The following is a 15,195-nucleotide window of genomic DNA, read 5'->3' as shown; positions in this document are numbered from 1 at the left end:
GGCTACAGTTTAAAATTGTTTGACTTCATCTATGTCACTTCCTGTCGGTGTCCAATAAGGAAGTGAAACTATAAACATCACAAAAATGGCAAAACTAAAGAAAACTGGGTACAATTTCTAACACTCTTAAATATATTTGTGTTCATTATATTTTGGCAAAAAATGTGTCTAATGTGTCATATGCACTTTAAATAAAAACCTGTGTACATGTTTGAAGAGGAGAAACCATGGAAACCACATTTTATTTGATTTTAAAGCATGTTACTGTGGCAACACAATCTCACTGTTTGAAAACGATTTTAGCTGTGACTTTATTACTTTGGGAGATTGTCCTGGTAAGTCCTATGTTTAATTAATCCTGTATGTTTAATAAGTTTAACGCTTTGTGAAGAATTAGTTTTGTTTTTGTTGCCCTTAACCCTGATGTTGGATGAAGTTAGCGTTCAAGCTAGTTTCATGCTAATGTATTCTGATGTTTGTTTGCTAAATGTAGGAACCAGCAGTTTCTTTTATATTTATGCCCTAATAATTCAATGAACGATAGATACAGACGGCGTGGCTTCGCCAAGGGAGAAAATAGAATCTTTAGAGAAAGATAAGATAAGATAAACTTTTATTGATCTCACAAAGGAGAAATTCACTTGTTACAGTCGGCGTTCAAGAAGATCACACACCATTTTCCACTCTTTTTTGCCATTTTCTGGTGGAATCTCAACTTATTTATCACATACAAATAAAGTAAAGTGTAAATCAGGCCCATATGGATATTTTCTCACAGCTGATTGTTCAGTAGAAGTGAAAAAACGGCAGTTGTAGCTAGCGCGAGCTACCCGTTAGCACTAGCCCGATGCTAACATGTAGCATCAAGTTAGCATTCTCCGTTATTCATGTATTTATGGGCTGTTGAACCACTTTGCTCCTCCCCATGTCTTTGTATCATTATTTAGTAGAAACTATGTTCATATTTCAGCATTTGTTAGTCGTTTTTGAATAATTAGAGAAAATATACATTTTTTCAAAATGGTTTTCCCCCTTAACTGTTTTTAAAAATGACCATATATGGGTGATTCCAGAGATGCCGTCTGTATCTATGCAATCTGTTGACAATAGAAACATGGCGGGTTTTACTCATAATATTACAGACCCTTTAACTGCTGATATCATCAGTGACATCATCTGTAGGCAGGAAGTGATCAAGAGAAATAAGATTAAACTAAAACTAGCGACTATAAGTGTAAAACTACAACTCCTGTTGTGGCTTAAGATGCAATACCAAGAGGAATGACATTTGAGACGATAAAATAAGGTTTATTTGATATTTCCTAAAACAATTAAACATTTGTTTATCGTTACCATGACAACAGCTCCAATGGAAATAGATAGGAATCTAACTTAATGTTTACAAACAATTAAAGGGTCTATATTTTTGAAGCTAAATCTGTATCGTCTCCAAGTAGCTATTGACATATGTTTCTCTGTCTCGGTTCAGGACTGAAGCGGTTTGTGAGTTTGTAAAAATGTCTAAACTTGAAACACTGAGAGCTTTGGTGATCGAGCGTGTGGCTGCGGCGGCTGAAGAGATATCTGCACTGTTTGAAAGAACCACAGCGGAGTATGAGGAACAACTGAGTCGCTCCGAAGAAGCGAACCATAGGAGACAGCTGCTCCTGGACCAGGCCCTGAGCAGAAGAGTCCTGATGAACCAGGGTCTGAACCAGGACTTTACACAGACTCCACGGATTAAAGAGGAGCCAGAAGAACACGGCGTCTCTCAGGAGGAAGAGCAGCTGCCAGTGTAAGTCCAACACTTCCAAATTCACTGACTGGTGTTGATAATAGAGTTTAATGTGTCTGTTTTAAATCATGTTTCAGGCCTGTTCCAGAGTCCAGTGCTGTTTGTGTGAAGAGGGAAGAGTCTCCGTTTGAGCAGCTGATGGAGACAGAGGCGGATGGAGACGACTACAACCAAGTCCTGAGCAGAGACAGTAGAACCAAACTGTCCCCCAACAACAAGTCTGCACCAGAAACCACTGTCCACAATGAAGGACCTGACGGCGCTGAGCAGAAGAGACACCAGTGCCCAGTTTGTAATAAGAGATTTGGGTCTGAAACTCAATTACAAACACACATTAGGGTTCACACAGGACAGAAACTGTACAGATGTTCCTCCTGTGAGAAGGCATTTACACAAAAAGGTCATCTAGATAGACATATGAGAACACACACGGGTGAAAAACCATTCACCTGTCCAACTTGTGAGAGAAAATTTGCACAGCGCTCAAGCCTTAAGCCTCATCTGAGAACACACACAGGAGAGCGACCTTACAGCTGTCAAACCTGTGAGAAAACCTTCTCCCATAAATGTAGTCTAGTTGTACATAGAAGAACACACACAGGAGAGCGACCTTACAGCTGTCAAACCTGTGAGAAACGTTTTACCCATGAATGTAGTCTAGTTGTACATAGAAGAACGCACACAGGAGAGCGACCTTACAGCTGTCAAACCTGTGAGAAAACCTTCTCCCATATGTCTAATCTATATAGACATAGAAGAACACACACAGGTGAAAAACCCTTTGCTTGTCCCGTCTGTGATAAAACCTTTGCTCAGAAGGTTGACCTCCAAAGACACATGAAGACCCACTGAGGACTGAGACTGAGCCCAGTGGATCACAGAGCATCTGCAATATATCTGTGATGTCTATTCATTCTGTGATTCTGCAATAAAAAAATCCTGCATTATTTGTTTCTCAGCTCTTTCTTCCTCAGCCTTTTCCTCAATAACTCTGCAGTATTTCCACAGCTAAGTTTACAATATACAACAGGAGGTTTGGAGCGAGTGAATGATGAGTAAGGTATGAGAAACTCGAGACTCGGGTTTGTAAAGTGCTTCACACGCGTAAACCACCATGAGATTGGAATAAAAGAGCACTGATCTGAGAAAGACAGTTTATCTGACTACACTTATTGCACGACTGACGGAGCAACACATTTAAGCAAGAGAGTAAGTGAAGCAGTATGAATCGCGTAAAACATTTTATTATTGTTCATTTATTGCTTTGTTTCTTCTTCTTCTTCTTGGGGGGTTTGCTCTCGTCTTCAAGAATGACCTCCTCGACGATGTGCACTTTCTTTGGCCTCAGCAGCTCACGGACCACTTCTGCAAAATGAAGGAGTTCGGCTTTGTTATGCTTTTTACTGTTATGTGTATAGAGCTCCACAGTCCCACCCACCTCGGACACAAAACATCCCATGTATTTTTAGTATTGGCTTTTCGAAAGAGTCAATTATTAAGAGTTTAATGGCACGACGCCGGCTCATCAGCTACGTGCTAACTACCGACACTTGCGCAGGTATTTTACAAGAAAGAAACAAACAATACTTAGAAATACGACAAAATTACTTTTATAAATTTTGCAGTTTATTTAGACAAACCTTCAATTTTACCTTGTATGTTTCATGTCCGTGAGTTAGCACATCGCTGATTAGCCGCCGCCATGATGTTAAACTCTTAATCGTTGACTTTTCAATGTCAATGCTGATAATACATGGGATTCTTTATGTTGGCCTCCGACAAGTGACCGGGAGCTTTATAGATACAGACGGCATCGCGTCATTAAAGGGCCGTGGCTTTGCCAATGGGGGAAATGGAATCTTTTGGGAAACACAATTTTCCACTCTTTTTAGTCCTTTTCTGGTGGAATATGAACTTATTTATCACATACAAATAAAGTCAAGTCAAGACAAATAAAGTCAGAGGAGCTCAGGGCTGCAGAGAACGTTCATGTTTTTAAGAGCAGGCTCAAGACCCACCTTTTTAGCTTAGCTTTTAGCTGATTTCTACTTACTTATTTCTTCAGTTATTTTTATTATTATTTATGTTTATAATTATCTTATTATACTACTTTTTAGTTAGTTTTATATATATGTTTTTATTTTTCTAATGTTGTTATTTGCATATTGCATTTTTAGAATTTCCAGTGTTTTCCTCTGAGGGAGCCCTCTGCCCCGGGAGCGGTGGTCGGCTGTGGCTGTGTGGGCACTGTCCTCCACTTTGCTCCTCTCTATGTCCTTGTATTGTTATTTAGTAGAAAACTACATTCATAATTTAGAGTTTGTTAAAGTATTTTTTTAATAATTAGAGAAAGTTTAGATTTTTCTCCAAAATGTTTTCCCCTTAACTGTTTTCAAACATGACCATATATGGGCGATTCCAGAGATGCCATCTGTATCCATCTAGATCTGCCTGTTAACCAAAAGGTTCTGTCTGAAATTAGTCAAGACTAGAGTCTCGAACAGTTTAGCTGCATTTATTACCTTTAGATGTTGTTGCTTCGTCTTTAGTTTCCTCATTTTTCACTGACGTCGGTTTCCAAACGGCTAAACAGGTGAGTCTGGCTGATGTGTTCACTTCCCCGAGAAGAGTGGGACTTTCTAGCTCCTAAACACAAGAAAGAAATGTGTTATCATCATGTATACCTTATTTATTGTACATTTCAATACTACACAAAGGGTCTAAAAATCACTTCCCCTCAAAAAGGACGTAAAAATATGATACTTTGTAAAAAATAAACACCTCCTTGAGCTGTAGTTTCCACATTTTGATGAAGCCGTCATTTGAGGCGGTCACCAGCACAGTGTGGTCCTCCCAGCTAAAACTGTCCACGGCTTTTACCCTGAAAAATCCCCAAATAAAGTAGATAAGACGACACACAAGCTGGCTAATGTTAAAAGCCTCATCCAAAACGTGTTAAACGTACCTCGTATCATGAGCTTTGAATTCACAAACCCATTCCTGTTTCGCGATGTCACACAATCGCACAGTCTCATCGTCTCCTGCAACGGCCAGGACTGAATTCTGTGGAATAAAAGTATATATGATAATAAGACACTGCAGGTGAATAGGAAAAAGGTTAGAGGAAATAAACATGAGGCAAAAAATTATTGTAAGTTTTCTGTTATTTTATTTTTTCATGTTAAAACAAGGAACTTTATGCATAAAAACTGCCTATAGTTTCAGTGTTGAACTCAAAATAATGGACAGAGCTAGTTTAAAATTTGGTTTCGTGAACTTCCTAAACCCCACCTGAACCGAGCACATTTTCTCCAGTTTAGCTTTACCCGAATCTAAAAGCTTCTAGAAAAAATTTCAAAATGAAGATGGAAGAGAAAACAACAAAAAAAGAGTGTCAGTGAAGTTTTGATGATTTTAGTCTCTCCTTTTCATTTTTATTAAGTCTTATTTTAGTCGACTAAAATATCTGGACATTTTAGTCATAGTTTTAATTTAGTTTTAGTCAAAATTGATCTTTTCACTTTGACTAAAATTAAGACTAAATAATAATAATAAAGACTTAATAACTACCGTTTTTGTCAGATTTACAATGTTTCATGTGATGGGCGTTACACTGGACGAGAGGCAGTAAACTCCAGTCCATAAACTTTTAGACTTGGGTAAAGCCGAACTGGAGAAAATGCGCTCGGTTAAGCTCGATAAGCCGTTAATACGCAAGTTATGGTGTTTTGCAGTGTTATTTGGTGTTAAAAATTCAGTGAATCAGGCTAGGAATTGACTCTGTGCATAACTTCAAATCATAACATCGACTTCCTGTTTCATTCCAGCACGCCAAAATAAAAGCACACAGCTCGTCTCATTGATTAGTTCAGCGGGTACTTGCAACATCACAAGAATATAATTAAATACACACATTTTAAGTGTTTTATCTGTTAATAGTTTGACAGAAAGAAAGTTGAATTAATGAATAAGATGGTGCTTTTATTTTGGCGTGCTGGATCGAAACAGGAAGTCACTTCTTGGGCAGTGTTTTTACGATTTGAAGATATGCACAGAGAGAATTAGATATTTCAAAGTAAAGACTGGAAAGTTTGGAGTCTGCAGGAGCTACTAAAGTGGAGATATTGTGACAAGAGTCTAAAGAAAACGAACCCTAAAGTTTTGTGCATCATTGCTTTTTGCCGCTGCGGTCTCCCATAAAGGGAATGACCATATTTATAACATAATTTCGGTCGCTTTCCATGCCACACTAAAACATTACGTCTCATTTTAAACAGTGGATACTTTTGAAGGACATATGGATAATTCAGTGCAAGATTTTTGTCATACTCGTCTTCTGTATAAAGCAGTTTTACATTTGAGAAAACAGAAAATGCTTGTCAAACTTACATTTATGAAGTTGACGGAGGAAATCCTTTTGGGGTTGGTCATCGTTCCGGTCACTGAAGCCGTTTGTGTGTCGTAAACGTCAACTTTATCATCGTACACAACCACGTATCTGTCGCCCTCTGGAGACCATCGGACTATGTGTGCGTCTACAGGAAAGAGAAACAAATATGTGGATCGATTTAATCAAAAAAATAAGCCTAAAAAGTTGCAAGGGAAAACTCACTTAGTTTGATGTTTTTAATAAAAGCTGAGCGTCCATTAACGAGATTCCATGTTCTGAAAGGATAGATCAGAACATAATTAAAAACAAATAGTGGCTCTTTGTGAGAAGTGTTAGGGGGAAAAGAATTACCGAAGTGTTTTGTCTGTCCCGACTGAAAGTGCAAGCTTCCCCGAAGGATGGACAGACAGCGATGTGACGTGGCCCCTAAATTAAAATGAAGCATGAATAACATAACATGACTGGAGTGTAGAGTCTACATTTGTAAAAGCCCGTTGGTTTCACTGACTTGTGCGCTTTGATGGATTTGAGACACTCCCATTTCTTGGTGCTCCAGACGCAGATGAGTCCGTCCTCGGCTCCGCTCAGTAAATGAGACGAACCGTAAAACTCCAGGCAGGTGATGGTGCCTGGGAAGATAAATATAACAAGCAGCTTTAGTTTTTTTTTTTTACTCCGCCATATTGTTAAACTGCATGTTGTGGTGTCAAGCTGTAAACCAAACAAAAACAGGTAACACTTTATTTACATTGTACCTGACAAATTTAGTACAATGTAATTAGCTCTGAAACAATGTGTAAAAACTTGTACCTATGTGTTACATACATGATGGAAATATTTGTACTTGTAGTTTGGTGGTGCATAATGTTATAAGACAAAAGACTCTAACTCTGACGTTAAAGGCCCGATACCTGATAACAAACAATGAAAGAGGAAGCCACCAAATAAGGTTCAAACTCATTCCTAACCGTTCTAACATATTGGTAATATCCTGATTCTTCCCAGGAACGTTAGTTTGACAACTTGATGGGTCACTTTTCAGACTCATTGTCACAGAAATGCTAGAAAACTAGCCTGTAGTTTCACGAAACTGACACAAATGCTTTGTAATTAGATGGACAGTGTTTTTCCCACAATTGCCTGAGTTTACAATATACTAAAGGAGAACAAAACAAAATATGTTAACTACGAGAAAGAAAAAATAAATCAGCTTTAGTGCCTTTAAAGGGGCTAGATGCAAGTTGGCCATTTTATGCTCACTACTGCCACCTCAGGTCATACATGTAACTGTAGCTTCTATATTAAGCTCATGCGTGACGGCAATTCGGACCCGAAGTAACACCTTTTTGAGTGACAGTGCAGGATTTTAGAGGCAGTTGTGGTGAACAGTCTGGGCTCATTCTACACATTAAAATGCATAATTTTAACATTTTCAAACTCCGTATTGTCCCTTTAAGCCCTAACCCTAAGGGTCTCATGTCTCATTACATTATGTACTTCCAAAATAGTGATATACATTATTCTAATGTTTATGTACTTCATAGGTACATGTTATTACAGATTGTTAAAAAGCAGATTACATTGTATTACATTTAGTTAGGTCAATGCAGCGTAAAATAAAATGTAGGCCAAAAAACATTTCATTTCAACAAAATATGCCACTTCCTGATATTCACATGAATTCCCCATGAATCCCTACTACACCCTCCTCTTGCTCCCATTTGCAGCTGTCTCAATAAAGGGTTAAATAATAACAAAAAAAAGAGGTAAAGGTGTAGCAGAAGTGAAGCTATGGTGAGTGTTTTCACTCTGCAATGAAACAACAAGGCTTATCTTAGATCAAGAGGTGAGGAAAGATCCTCGGATATGTTAAAGCTCAAGTGAGCTGTTGCCTCGTAGCCAAGAATAACCACTGGAGAAGATCTAGAGACTTAAAATTATGCTAGCAGCTCGAAACACAACTCCAAGTGTGTTTTTGATGAGAGAACAACATTGTAACATAGTAAAAAGCTCTAACAAGTCGACTATACCTAATATCGCCCCCTTTAACACCTTTAGCTCACGTCCAGTTCTCACCGTCGTGGTGCAGTAACGCTCCGTGCTCCACTCTCTTCTTCAGGTCGTACAGTTGGATGGTTTCGTCTTTGCTGCCGGTGACGACGAACCGTTCACTGGAGGCGACGGCCGAGATGGAGGCCGTGTGAGCGTGATGCGTGAAGTTTGCCTCTGCCGTCCATTCCTGCAGGCGAATAAGAGAAACAATGAATATGGTCCAGTCCTGAGCTGAGTTAGCACTACTTTAGCATCATGTTTGATGTTGGTTTTGTACCATTTTCCCATCGTAGTAAAGCACGAGAGGATGAACAGATGAGTGTGGAGTGGCCGTTAGGATGAGAGGGAAAATATCCTCAACCTGGTCTAGTTGAAAATTTTGAAAGCTGTGTTATGTTTTGGACCTTGTATCTACATAATATACTACAACATCAGACTGCACATTTGTCTGCTTGTGTCCTAATTTCATTACCCCAAGTTTATTAGCGATCCTAAAGCAATGGTTCTGTTGTTATTCATTTAAAAGACTTCATTACGGCCTTAATATTGCATTTAAAGCAGTACTAAGTAACTCATGCCCCTAGAGGCCATGAGCGCCACAGCAGGTGTCGTAACAAGGTGCGATTTTTTACTCATTAATTGTCCATGAGAGTAAATATTAAGCTGAGAGAAAAGACAAAGGAAGAGAGGGATATTGTACATCCAATTACACAATAGAGATCATTTTTTTCACTCAAACTTGGCTGTAAATACTGTTTAAGTGGTGCTAGCCCGCAGTTAGCTTTACCCATTAGCCTGTTAGCTTCTTCTTCGTGATTCTATTAGTGTGTATTGGTGACTCCGACCCATAGGCAGCTAAGTTGCAATTGTGGTTTTCTGGCCAGACACCAGGGGGAGATGAAAGACCCCCCAATCATCCCATTAACACTTAACCCCGGAGGGACTACGGAAGGTAAACAAGTTACATAGTACTGCTTTAAGTTAGTTGGTTCACACAGTTTGGCATCATTCAACCCATTTCAGTCTAGTTTAGCCCCTTTTTGAGATGAAAACACATTGACCACAAGCACAAAGACAAATAGCAAAATATGAACTTAATATAATAAAAAAAAATAATAGGTTCTATCCTTCCTGTGTACCAAATAATGCATTACATTACTTGTACTTGTATTTTATAGCAGAACAATTTGAAATACATGTTTTAATAAAGATTTTTTTTTCCTTTCGCATTTCTAAATTATACATAAGTCAACACAAACTAAAAATAAAACCTCCAAACTTACCTTGTCGTCAGTTTTCACTCTGTAGCCGCACACCACTTGCTCGTAGCTCCCTGCGACTAGCTCCAACACTGCTGCCATGCTTTCTCCAGTTCATACAAAATATACAACACACAAAACTATTGATTTCAAATGAGGACCAGATGTCCCAAATAAGGAGAAACCCAGCGAACTACATATGATGCTAAATAGCCTAATAGGTATATTTAGAAAGATATTTTTGTTCTCTCGAAGCTAGCAACTTTCCACAGACCAAAACATGCGGCATTAGCGCATGCGCAGTGGCGTTCTTCCTGAGTGGGCGGACCCGTGCGCTTCAAAATAAACGTTTAGTAATGTAAGATGAAAATAATAATTTGTTTATTTTATTTGTTTTGAACAGTTTTATGATTGATAATCACAAGTTAAGAGAAAAAGTAAAACATTAAAAAAAATGTTTCCGTTAAAAACGCCCCTTTGTTAGCGGGAGGAGGGTGCGTCTGCATTCGTCGCATTTCATTGGCTCTGGCCTTGGAGTGAACATAACAGTGCGCATCAAAGAGCGAATTTACGAGGATGCTTTAGAAAAAAGTATTTTCCCTGCATGGACACGCACAGGCGAAACCATGGATAGAAGAAGGTACGTTTTTCCTAATGTTGCTACACTTTTATCATGTAACGAGGTCATTTCACTGCTTATGGAGTTTACCAATCTTATGTGGACGAGGTTTCTTGACCTTTTAAGATCCTATTGTTGTATGTAAACACATGAGAAACGCTGACTGTGATACTTTTGAATATGTGTCCTACTCAGGCAGAAAGGTTTTTGCAAAGTAAAGAATTATCCCTCGTGCCTGAAGCAACACCTGCTTTAAAGTGTGTTGTTGCAAAGGAAGGAAGTTTCATGAGCATTTTTGCTTGGATGTTGTGCAAGCAAGTTGCAACTAAATCTGGCATTAATTAGTGTGGGTTGCTTAAGATGGATTCGGAGAAGTAGTAGACATAATTACTTGCATGGGCTTATGTGGATTTCTCCATATTTGTTTTATACATCTGGCCATTTGCCATAAAATAGGGAACAAAGGCGTGTCTGTATGATTAGATGCCCTTTCCTGCCATTTGCTTCTTAGTCACAAAGATCCACTTATATCAGTGCTGGAGGAACAAACTTGAGAAATGTTGACACAAATATCTAATAGATATGTGTTTTTTTATGATGGGGAATACTATATCAAGCCATCTTAACCTTTTTATTCTGACTATCATCTATAGTGAAAGGGTTAGTGTCACATTGCCTTTTTGTTTTAATTCATCCTTGCAGAAATAATGTTTATGTTCTGCAATTTAAAGTAAAAAGGACACATGTTATATAGTGAACACCAATTTGTGAAAGTGTAAAGTATGAAGTTCAAGTCTTTCTTTGCGGCTAATAAGGTGGGGACCTTATTGTGCCGCTGGACAAAAGGGCAGCTTTGAACAAAACTGAAAGAAGAGCAGCAGCAAAGTTCTAGCCCAGACACATTTCTTTTCAAAAACAGCTCTGAGATAAATGCTGACTTGTAATAAACCTTGGTGCGCACCGACAAAACAACTTATTTTTCTTTCTTGCAGTCAAAACAGCAGCCAGGAGGAGCTCACCGAAGTGTTCAACCAACTTTGGCGTCTCGATGTCAACCGTCTTAAACCGGGAACTGACTACGTTATCTCACCGCAGGTCGTAATAAAAAAAATATGCTCTTCTTTGAATTGCACAATCATTTACAACAAGATATGGGGAAATTACAGCTGCACAGGAAGCCGAGGGTAGAGAAGTGTTGCTTGGAGAAAGTCATAGAACATATTGGAAAGTTGGGACACAGATTTAGGTCCCGAGTTCATGGGTGACGAGGGTTTGGCTCCTTGAAGCTGCAGCTTGTAATGTTTATTCTGTGTTTTATTCCTTCAGGGCAAAGCGGGTTATGTGGCGCACGGCAGCAACAACGCCAGAGACAGAGCCAGACATGATCTTTTTACTTACGTGAATGAAGACAAGCTCAAGCACATCGAGACATATGCACGTGAGTTGTAGTAACATAGTAACATAGCAACAATAAGCAATGACAATGTCTGTCTTTGGAATACGTTTTCTCTTTTGTTTTTCCCTCTAAAATTGATTGTTTTTTTAACCTTAAGCCTGAACCAAGAGCATTTTCTCCAGTTCGGCTTTACCCAATAATAAAAGCTTCTTGACTGGAGAACAACAGTGTAATAATGCCTCATTTGAAAGCTATGTAATGTGATCGTAACATTTTTGTCACGCCATCACTGTGTTTGCGTCATGTTTTCGTCACTTTTCCGGCACGTTTTGGTTCCTCTTTTGTTGCATCTTTGTCTCGTTTCTGTGGCTTTATTGCATTCATTGCATTTTGACGTGTTTTCACATGTTTCTGTCACTTTTTTTGTTGCATCTTCATCCTGGTTTTGTAGCTTTTTGGTCACTTTGTTGTCGTGTTTTTGTGGCTTTTTAGCTTTTTTTCATTGCTTCCTTTTTTCGTGTTTCCATCACATTTTTTGTCACTTTTTTGTTGTGTTTTTGTCTCATTTTTGGGGCTTTTTCTCATTGTTTTTCTGTTGTGTTTTCATCGCGTCTTTGTCACATCTTTTCTCATATTTTTGTCGCTTTTCCGCCACGTTTTGTTGCTCTTTTGCCGCGTTTTCATCCTCGTCTTCGTTTCATCCTTGTTTGCTAGTTTGATGCTGATTTGCTTCTTTTTTTTTTTTTTTAAAGCTTTTACATTTGTGTACATGAGTAAAAATAATTATACTTCCTGCACACTGCCAACCCTGCAAAAATAGTTTGTTAGGATTAGGTCAACATTTCGGTTTTGGGTAAAGCCAAACTGGAGAAAATGTGCTCGGTTCAGGTGGGGGTTTAAGAGGTTAACCCATCATTTTAAACCTGGCACTGTCCATTATTTCCATCTGAAAATATTTTAATAAAGAAAACTTGCAATACTTTTTTTACCCTCACATCAGCAATCTACAGCCAAAAGTCAACATCACATCACTAAATAATGTGTTTCCCTCTGTTCACCTGCAGTGTCTAACCCTCTTTCCTTGTTTTCCTTTACTGCAGATTTCATCAACCTCTTGGACAATTACGAGATGTCGACAGGAGTGGGAGAGACGGTCACTTTTGAGGAGATGAAGGAGAACAGGCTGTTTATTGACGCCGTTGTGGAGTCTGAGGTCATGAAGGTACAGGGTTTTCCTCACATAATAGAAGATTTTTGTCAGTATGCCAGACTTATCTGCTGTGGAAATCCTGCTACTGTGTAATTAGTCAAAATACAAATGTAACTTGTATGAATAATATGGTTAGTTTTCTGGATGACATGGTTGAAGTTGTGTTTTGTTCTCCAGTTCGCTCATAAGTACCTGGTGAGAAAGGGCCACTCATCCTCAAACATAAACGAGTTTAAGAGGCAGCTGTACGACATCTGGTTCAGACTTTACCACAGAGAGCGAGGCGGAGGGTGAGTAACACCAGAGGGCGCCGTTTACCTTTTTCTTCTTTTTTTTTCACATAAATAAAATACACATCCAACAAGTGACAAAAGTTCATCAAAAAAGTGGCAAAAATTAGATAAAAACGAATGTGAAAATAGTGATGACAACACGGCAACAACGCAAGAAAAAATATCAGTTCAGGTCAGTTTTGTAAAAACTTAATGTCAAAATATCGAGGATGAAAGTGCAACAAAAATGTGCCAAGAACGCAAAAAAAAAACTACAAAAAAGCGATGAAAGTGCTGCAAAATATCGACGTGGCAAAAATGAGAATGTGAAAAAAGTGACAACAACACAGCAACAAAGTTTTGTAGGCCTTAGCTTTCAAATGAGGTGTTATACTGGCCTGTAGGCTATGAGATCCGGTCGAGGCGCTTTAAGATTTGGGTAAAGCCAAACTGGAGAAAATGTGCTTGGTTAAAGCGGAGGTTTAGAAGTTAACACAATAGCTGAAATCCTTTAAAGGAACAGGCCACCGTTTTACATACTGAGATATGTTCTTACCTGAGCTTAGACGAGTTCATTTGTGCCTGTCTGGTCTTCACCCGTGCCTTCAGTCACGAAAACACAGCACAGACGGCGTTAGCATTTCGCCTCTCCCCCTCTCCTCTATAGCTCCAAACGAGGTGAAGAAAGAAGCTACCAAGCTCTTCCACGTTTTCCCCATTTAAATATGGTTACGTGAAGTGTTATACTACAAAGTATAATTACACAAAATTGAACAATGTGGATTTTCTAAGCGGATAAAAGGGGGGACTATAATGTAAGGCGTAGTAATACCAGGAGTAGTTCGGTGTCCGCACAGTAAAGTGAAGATATTACTGCGCAAATTTCGAGCTACTCCTGGTATTATTACGCCTTACGATATAGTTCCCCTTTTAACCGCTTAGAAAATCCAGAACATATCTCAGTATGGAAAAACGGTGGCCTATTCCTTTAGACAAATTGTCATCCCAATACTTACAACATCTCATGGCTTTGGTACTAACCGTCTTTGTTGTTGCAGAGAGGATTCGTGTGGATTCGAGCATGTTTTTGTGGGAGAAACTAAACGCCATCGGGAGATCATGGGCCTCCACAACTGGGTGCAGTTCTACCTCCAGGAGAAGCACGGACATGTAGACTATAAAGGCTACAAGGCACGAGGCAACAAAAATACAGTAAGGAATGTTTTTTTATGCACATCACAACAGCAAAAACACACAGTTGTTATTTATGGATGTCCTGTCTCTTTCAGCCCGATGAGGATGACCACGTTCTCAACCTGCAGTTCAGCTGGAGGGGCCTGGTCAAACCTATCGGAGGCTCCTTCATCGGCGTGAGCCCAGAGTTCGAAGTGGCTCTTTTCACCATCGTCTTCCTCATGTCCAATGAAAAGATGACTTCTGTGGAGGTCAAAATCGACGAGTACGTTTTGGAGCTGATTGTTTATCGTCATGGCAGATCTATCGGCACGTCCTACCCCAAACTACTCAGCAGCAACCACAGGGATCTGTAGGAGAAGTCAAATACAGAAGAAGGATTTAGTGTACTTTAAGTTTAATACACCACTTGTATACATTTTCTACTATTTGCATGGCTTAAAGGCTGAATACTAATTTCTTTGCACTAAGCGCGATTACAAACAGTTAAGCATTAGCATATAAACGTGTATCTTTTTATTGGGAACAAAAACAATAAGTACTTTCCCTTGTGGACCTATACATTTTGAGTATATACATTTTTTTTTGATATATCAGTATTTGTCCTTGTGTTTTTTAATATGTTGACCCGTGTGTCAGGGTTTCACAGTAAGACTAAAGATATGTATATTCTCAAATATACAATAAATATCTACAATAAATAAATGTTTTTGTGAAATATGTTATGTTTTATGTTTATGCCTGAAATTGCAAGGTTATTTTTGGAGATAATGTGTCATTTTTGCACTGAATAATACAACTAAATAAATTAATATATACATTGGTAAATTATTGTTTAAAAAAAAGCTTAAAAAAAAAAAAAATGTATAATTTCTCCACGTAAACACTTGTTATAACAAACACGACATAAAAGTATTTTTTTCCTTTTCCTTCTGCTTTCAAGCTTTTTGACATTGGCCTGTACTGATTTGTTAGAATGCAAAGTGAATTAGTGATGAAAATATGCTA

General features: G+C 38.6%; 3 protein-coding genes across 4 annotated transcripts; 2 read left to right on the top strand and 1 right to left on the bottom strand.

Annotated features, from left to right (window-relative positions):
* Positions 1–1,482: 1,482 nt before the first annotated feature.
* On the top strand, positions 1,483–2,807 carry LOC306972272 (uncharacterized protein). Of its 2 annotated transcripts, XM_079568822.1 has the most exons (3): positions 1,483–1,795; positions 1,873–2,228; positions 2,565–2,807. In XM_079568822.1, exons 1-3 carry the CDS (start codon positions 1,518–1,520, stop codon positions 2,645–2,647), a joined length of 717 nt encoding a protein of 238 aa, XP_079424948.1. In that variant the 5' UTR covers positions 1,483–1,517; the 3' UTR covers positions 2,648–2,807. The 2 variants fall into 2 exon arrangements, with proteins under 2 accessions (XP_079424948.1, XP_079424947.1); XM_079568821.1 differs by having other exon boundaries at positions 1,873–2,807.
* Positions 2,808–3,040: 233 nt separating this feature from the next.
* On the bottom strand, positions 3,041–9,794 carry pak1ip1 (PAK1 interacting protein 1). The gene is made up of 10 exons (XM_079569854.1): positions 9,521–9,794; positions 8,262–8,424; positions 6,694–6,814; positions 6,537–6,611; positions 6,408–6,460; positions 6,185–6,330; positions 4,761–4,858; positions 4,577–4,676; positions 4,318–4,441; positions 3,041–3,160 (listed from the first exon to the last, which is right to left on the bottom strand). Exons 1-10 carry the CDS (start codon positions 9,596–9,598, stop codon positions 3,048–3,050), a joined length of 1,071 nt encoding a protein of 356 aa, XP_079425980.1. The 5' UTR covers positions 9,599–9,794; the 3' UTR covers positions 3,041–3,047.
* Positions 9,795–10,058: 264 nt separating this feature from the next.
* LOC306973072 (uridylate-specific endoribonuclease C) lies at positions 10,059–14,706 on the top strand. Its single transcript, XM_079569884.1, has 7 exons — positions 10,059–10,136; positions 11,108–11,210; positions 11,442–11,553; positions 12,612–12,733; positions 12,899–13,011; positions 14,052–14,205; positions 14,283–14,706. The coding sequence occupies exons 1-7, from the start codon at positions 10,123–10,125 to the stop codon at positions 14,541–14,543; spliced, it is 879 nt and encodes a 292-aa protein (XP_079426010.1). The 5' UTR covers positions 10,059–10,122; the 3' UTR covers positions 14,544–14,706.
* The last annotated feature ends 489 nt before the right edge of the window (positions 14,707–15,195 follow it).

This window comes from Gobius niger (assembly GCF_951799975.1).
Source record: "Gobius niger genome assembly, chromosome: 13".
In the NCBI taxonomy this organism is placed as follows: Eukaryota; Metazoa; Chordata; class Actinopteri; order Gobiiformes; family Gobiidae; genus Gobius; species Gobius niger.
The sequence above is the reverse complement of the archived record's forward strand: the minus strand, read 5'-3'. Positions and strand labels throughout refer to the sequence as shown.

Coding starts and splice junctions, on each gene's coding strand:
- LOC306972272 (XM_079568821.1), top strand. CDS start 1,518: ATGTCTAAACTTGAAACACTGAGAGCTTTGGTGATCGAGCGTGTGGCT. Junction 1,796..1,872: donor GAGGAAGAGCAGCTGCCAGT/GTAAGTCCAACA, acceptor ATCATGTTTCAG/GCCTGTTCCAGAGTCCAGTG.
- pak1ip1 (XM_079569854.1), bottom strand. CDS start 9,598: ATGGCAGCAGTGTTGGAGCTAGTCGCAGGGAGCTACGAGCAAGTGGTG. Junction 6,815..8,261: donor AGCGTTACTGCACCACGACG/GTGAGAACTGGA, acceptor TTATCTTCCCAG/GCACCATCACCTGCCTGGAG. Junction 6,331..6,407: donor TATTAAAAACATCAAACTAA/GTGAGTTTTCCC, acceptor TCTTTCCTGTAG/ACGCACACATAGTCCGATGG.
- LOC306973072 (XM_079569884.1), top strand. Junction 12,734..12,898: donor TGGAGTCTGAGGTCATGAAG/GTACAGGGTTTT, acceptor TTTGTTCTCCAG/TTCGCTCATAAGTACCTGGT. Junction 13,012..14,051: donor CACAGAGAGCGAGGCGGAGG/GTGAGTAACACC, acceptor TTGTTGTTGCAG/AGAGGATTCGTGTGGATTCG.